General features: G+C 43.7%; 1 protein-coding gene across 8 annotated transcripts in view; it reads right to left on the bottom strand.

Moving 5' to 3' along the window:
• Nucleotides 1-826: 826 nt before the first annotated feature.
• The window catches only part of LOC149309014 (uncharacterized), a 20,134-nt gene continuing 14,768 nt past the window's right edge, over nucleotides 827-6,192 (bottom strand). For 3 of the 8 annotated variants that reach the window (XM_089531646.1, XM_089531643.1, XM_089531645.1), the window contains exon 2: nucleotides 827-2,854. In XM_089531646.1, the coding sequence (XP_089387772.1) occupies nucleotides 1,657-2,727 (1,071 nt within the window). In that variant the 5' untranslated portion in view covers nucleotides 2,728-2,854 and the 3' untranslated portion in view covers nucleotides 827-1,656. Of the gene's footprint in view, nucleotides 4,509-6,192 lie in introns of all 8 variants that reach the window. The other 5 variants (XM_089531638.1, XM_089531639.1, XM_089531641.1 and 2 more) reach the window with 3 other exon arrangements.

Genomic DNA, 6,192 nt, shown 5'->3' with positions numbered 1-6,192 from the left:
ATTTAACAGGAACACTTACAAACACAGAACATTTCAGCCAGCTTAGGGCCAGTTGTGTTTTCATTTACCTGGGCTTGGGAAAGTTCTTTTTTTGATCTTCAACTCCTCTGACCATGTTCGCTGAGAGGTCCTGGGAGTTTCTGGGAGTTTGGAGCAAAGGAAAATGCAGGAAGAGGAGTATTTGCTACCAGTTAGCCTCCAGATGTGACTCACACTGCCAAGCAGTGAAATGGATTTATTGGAACAAAATTCACAAAAAGATCCATACTGCCAACAAAAGTAGGGTTGGGTTTCAAGAAACCTTCCTCACCTTCCAGGCAAGGGGAATCTCAGGTGTCCAAATGCAAAGTTCCATAAGCAGAGATGTCTAGGTTTCACTATTTTTGTCCTTGCGTGCAGCAAGGACAAATTATTTCCATAGTTTCCTCCCTGCTGTGGGAGAAAATTAGTATTTCTATGCAGTTCTCACTTGCATTCACACATCCTGATGTGTTTCAAGAAAATATTTTGCACAGACCGGTTATCTTTCCCTAACCTGGCACCCTTCTGAAAAAAGGGACTACAACTCCCAACACCCACATTTTATTCCCTGGAAAGATTTCACATCACATGCCATCCACCTTTCACTAACTGACTGAATACATTCTACTACATGTCATCCAGGGTGTAGTTATGGAAGGTCATTGCCCCTCAAAATAAGAATTCTGTCTACCTGTCAAATTATTTTTTTAGTCCCCAAATTTCTAGCATTGCAAAGAGTGAAACACTGATCATTGTTCCCACTTATTACTCTTATATTTGCTATACAATAATATCCAAAACCAACTAAACAGTGATACCTTTATTAGTGAGACAAAATGTACAAAATATATGTTGCAGGCTTTCAAAGCTCCACTGCCTTCTTCATCAGGCAAAGATGTTAAAAATCACATAGAAGAAGGGGAAAAAAATATGATGATGTTAGTCAAATTCCAGGTTTCTAAGACAAGAGAAGTAATAATCCTACCGTATTCTGTGCTAGTCAGGCGTCATCTGGAGTATAAAATGAGTTCTGAGCACCTCATTTTAAGAAAGATATAGACAAGTGGTAGTGGATTCAGAGAAGAGCAATGAGGATGATACGAAATACCGAAAAGAAAGAAGATGAGGGAAAGTTGAGTTCACTGGGGGAAAGGTGTGATATAAATTCAATAAAGAGAGACAGACAAACAGACAGACAAAGATCAGCCTTATCTCAATACTCAATACCTGTTCAGAGGTCTTGGAAGCTATTACAGGCAGAGGGAGAAGCAGGCTAGCACTCCAGCCACATAACAAAAGGTCTGCCTCCCAGATGTTTCAGAACAAAACTCCTATCAGTCCCAGACATCATGATTGATAGTCAGGGGCAATAGGAATGATTGTTCTTAAAAATTGAAGGGTACCATGTTGAGGAAGACTGATGAAGACTGTCCAGAGCAGTGTTCAAAACAGTCACTTTTTAAAAGTATAACTCCCCAGCAAGGATGGCCACTCCTCTAGAGGATTTTGAGAGCTATAGTTCATAAAGTTCTGGGCCACAGTTATGGATCAGAATAAAGCAGAATGAGCAGAAGTCCATTTAAAAAAATAATTTAACAGCCCCTCCCCACCACTCACTCACCCCACCTCCTCAATTCATTTATCCTGTGAGTCAAAAGGGCCTTCTGACTCATTCCAGTTCTTCTCCTGGTTCTTCTTCCTGTTCCTTTCTGCCATTACGATTGCAGCAATCACTGTCACCAAGACAGTGACAGTGATCACAAGGACAGTGGCTGTCTCTGCCACACACAACTGACTATCCACAGAAATGAGGGGAGAGCCAGCAAGTTGCCAGGGGCTGGCGCAGGTGATGTTCTCATAGTCATCTACATGGAGGTGTCGGACACTCATGATCTTGCCAAATACCCGCTGGAGGTCACAGTCGCAGGCCCACTGGTTGCCCGCAAGCTGGATGTGGGTGCTGATGGTCTGGATGTTCAGAAAGGTCTTGAACTTGAGGTGGATGAGCTGGTTGCCTGTCAAGCCCAGCAGGTTCATGTTGTGCAATGAGGTGAACGCTTGCACCTCAATAAGGCTGATGTTGTTGTTACTAAGCAATAGGACTTCCAGGTTTTGGAGCATGAAGAAGAAGCCATTGTGGACCACCGCAAGCCGATTGGACTGAAGATAGAGATGCCGGAGTCTGGACAGGCCTCGGAAGGTTCCCCTCTCGATGGCAATCACCCGATTGTGGCTCAGGTCCAGCTTTTCCAAGTTTTCCAGATACTGAAGACTTTCAAAACCCAAGGATACCAGAAAATTGTGAGCCACTTTGAGGTCCTTGAGGGATGTCAGGTCATCTGAGAAGTCATGTGGCAGGCGGGCAAGATGGTTGTGGCTGAGGTCCATCTTCTCCAGGAAGTTCAGGGACTTGAAGGCTTTGGGCCAGATCCGGGTGAGGGAATTGTGGGACAAGAGGAGGATCTTCAAGGACCACAGAGCATCAAAGCATCCTCCTTCGAGTCCACTCAAGTTGTTGTGTCTCAGGTCCAGCATCCACGTGTTGTGAGGGATACCACTGGGGATATGGGGCAGGTGCCGAGCATGGCAGTCCACAAAACTGGAGGATTCATAGCAGAAGCACCCATGGGGGCAGCCTTTGGAGGTGTGGGCTGCAAGAACTGGCAGAGAAAGGAGAACTAGTACACACAAGGACGAGGATGACATGTCCCTCAGGCTCTGATGCTGAGAGAAGATGACTTTTGCTATGTCTCCCAAACTCACAGGAATGAATTGGTCAAGAGGGAATGGAGATCACAGCACCAGCACTCCTCAGAGAGATCGCTGTCAGCTCCTGGGGATAAGAGAAGAGAGAGTCAGATTTCTTCAAAGGAACCTGCTAACAAAGAGCTCTTTGTCAAGTGATTAGCTAAGAGCTTCTTTGGATTTTAGCCTTGGGAGGACAACAGGCAACTTGAGTGTACAGGAGAGAAAAGATCCGACAAATCAGATAGAGGCCTGTAACTGGAGCGCAGCAGCAGCAGCAGCTTCACTTTTGGCATGAAACGGCGATCATATACACTTTTAGTCTCTCTTTGTGTCTCAGCTTTCAGCTTCTGGGTTGGTTGGGTTCTTGACAGGACAGACGGTATAGTGCCTCCCTGTTGCTGTTCCGGAGAGAAAAGGTAAATGATAGAGAGGCATCATTAAACAGTGGAACTCGCTGCCACAAATTGTAGTTCCATCTGCCAACTTGGGTAGCTTTAAAAATAATTTGATACATGCATGAAGAATGGGACCATCAATGGATGGGAACCAGGATAGCTACACATCACATCCAATGTCAGAGGGACTGCATGTTGGCAAGGCACATGAGATGCTGTTGCATCTGGTGGGCTTCCAACAGGCAATTGATTGGGAGCAGTATGGTGGGTTAGACATGTTCTTGGTCTCATTCAACCAGGTTCATTTTATTTTGTCAGAAGCCAACAAATGGTATATTTATAGTGGAAGACACTTTGATTGCTAGCCTTAGTCTGCCATAACAATAGCGTTCATTTAGAGTGGCAGAGAGCATTTATCTCTCTCTCTCTCTCTCTCTCTCTCTCTCTCTCTCTCTCTCTTCCTTTCCTTCTGTATGTTTGCTCTTTTTTCCCTTCACTCAGTCACTTTGCCTTGAGACAGAATCAGTCCTTGCACTAAAGAAATAGTGCAGGGGAACACAGAAAACATCCCAATTTACTTTGGTGTCCATTTATGCTGTAAATCACATGTAGATTACTTTTTTTTTCTATCACTGGTTGCATTTCTTGGGAGTATTGTTCCTGCACCGATTCCAGAAGTAGGGCAGAAAGAGCTCAGAAACTTTTCATTTTAAAACTGTTGTTGTGTGCCTTTTTCCGACTTGTGAAACATACGTCATTTCTGATGTATGGCGACCCTATGGCACAGCTATCACAAGGTTTTCTAGGCAAGATTTGTTCAGAGATGGGGTTACCTTTGCCTTTCTCAGAGGTTGAGAGTGTGTCTGACTTGCCCAAGGTTTTAGTGCCTTAGTGGGGATTTGAACTACAGAGTCATAGTCCAATGCTCAAACCATTACACTAAGCTGACTCTCAACTTCCAGAATCCAGCAGCCATATAAACAAGGGGTTTCTGGGAACTGTAATCCCCCCCTACACACACACGCAAAGAAATTTTGCAACCGATAGTTGAAATGAAATGCAACTACTGTATTGGCACAGTCAGATGAGAGTCTCAAAAGGGAGATAAATTCAGTCTGTGCTTATTGAGAGGAGTGTTGTTGGCATTGGTTGAAGGAGAAACAGGTTGACCTTCCTGTACCTTTCTTGTATCCTGCTGCTGCAGACGGATTATGGTAGAGGCAAAAGCCGATCAGCTGTTGACTCAAACCCTTCAGCTTTTTCTCACATCTGGGATGTTATTAATCCTGAAGAGAAGAGCTGCTGAGCAGGGGCAGGGAGCAACCCAAAGGATGCTCTTGGTCTCTAAGACAGACATGGTACAAATGAGGTCAATGTTGTGTAATAGGACTGTTTTGGGTAGCTGGGGTTGCTAGTTAAAAAAAACCACCTCAAGCTTGGGAATTTGAAAAACAAAAACAAACTACAACTCTCAAAATTCCCTAGCCAGCAATGACTGGAAGATTCTGGGACTTGTAGTCCAAATATCTGACCTTCCCAAACTCTAAAACAAACTATGCCTACTTATGTTGTGGATCAGAAAGGGAAATGAACAACATGTGGAACAAAGCAAAAGCTCCAGCGAAGGGCACAATCCTGTGATAGATGGAGCAATTATTCCATTGTTGTTGTTGTGTACCTTCAAGTCATTTCCAACTTATAGCAACCCAAAGGCAAACCTATCAGAGTTTTCTTGGCAAGATTTGTTCAGAGGGAGTCACTCTGAAGGTCACTGGCTAGGTTTCCATGGCTGAGCAGGGATTCAAACCTTGGTCTCCAGTGATAATCCAGCAGTCAAATCATTACATCATCTTGTTAACTTTGCCTGCCCTTTTCTTTGAATGCCTCAACTGTATTTTTAATGAAGTTTTAAATTGCTGTGATACTAGAAATTTGAAGGAAAATTTCACTGGGGGATCAGAAGGGGACCCAGGCCCTGAGATCTGATAACCCTAGCAGGTAGATCTTTTTTAACCCTGTCACAGCCTCACTGAGAACTGGGAAATGTTTATCATCCAACATGGCTGTATATTCCACCTACGGAGTAAGTGATGAGGTGGGTGACATGTTGGCATTGCTGGTTCTGGGGTTCTGACCTTGCATGGCCAGAGTGAATACTAGAAATGACTCCTGGACCTTTAATGGTTGTGCAGAAGAGGGAGACATAGCTGTTGTGCCGTGTTAGTCAGGAACATCTCTACCTAAAGGGATCTTGCAGCACCTTTGACTCTGAGTGAAAGTAACATTTTAAAAAAATCCATCAACCAGTGATACCTTTATTTGACCAACCAAAATGCACAATATACTTTCAAAGCTTCACTGGCTTCCTCATCAAGATGTTAAAAACCATACAGGAGGGGGAAAATTTGAAGATGTTAGTCATAGGCCTGCATTTTGCTGCTTTTCGTTCTCAATTCAAATGGTATCTTTTGCAGGCTGGCACCTCCTCCTTCTGGCCATGTGGCTGCAGTGCTAGGAGATACTCGAAGCCCAGGAAATTTAACATCCATCTGCAACATGAAAAGATACTTCCTTTGCAATATCCAATATGTCTCCATTTTTTGTGAAGCCACAAGCCCCTTTGTCAGAGACAAAGGACAGTGAATGTCTGAAGAAGGCTTCATGCTTTTGCATCAGGAAAACTCTGGGTGGTGTTGAGGTAAATCATGCCAATGCAGTCCCAGTTTTAGGGAGTAAAGGTTTTATCTCTGTTGGAGGTAGAAACAAAGAAATACCCCTCCATAACATCTGAATCGAGAACAAAAAACAGCAAAATGCAGGCCTATGACTAATATCTTCAATTTTTCCTCCTATATGGTTTTTAAGACTTTGCCTGATGAAGAAGCCAGTGGAGATTTGAAAGCTTGCAACATGTATATTGTGCATTCTGGTTGGCCCAATAAACTGTTTGGTGGATTTTTTATTTTACTGGATTTCCTATATGGCCAACACAGCCACCCCTGGATGTTTTGTGTGAAAGAAATATATT

The sequence above is a fragment of the Sceloporus occidentalis genome, unplaced genomic scaffold (assembly GCF_023333645.1).
Source record: "Sceloporus occidentalis isolate IW3139 unplaced genomic scaffold, rSceOcc1.0.p SCAF_7, whole genome shotgun sequence".
Classification (NCBI taxonomy): domain Eukaryota; kingdom Metazoa; phylum Chordata; class Lepidosauria; order Squamata; family Phrynosomatidae; genus Sceloporus; species Sceloporus occidentalis.
Note: the sequence above shows the minus strand (reverse complement) of the source record. Positions and strands in the feature narration are given on the sequence as shown.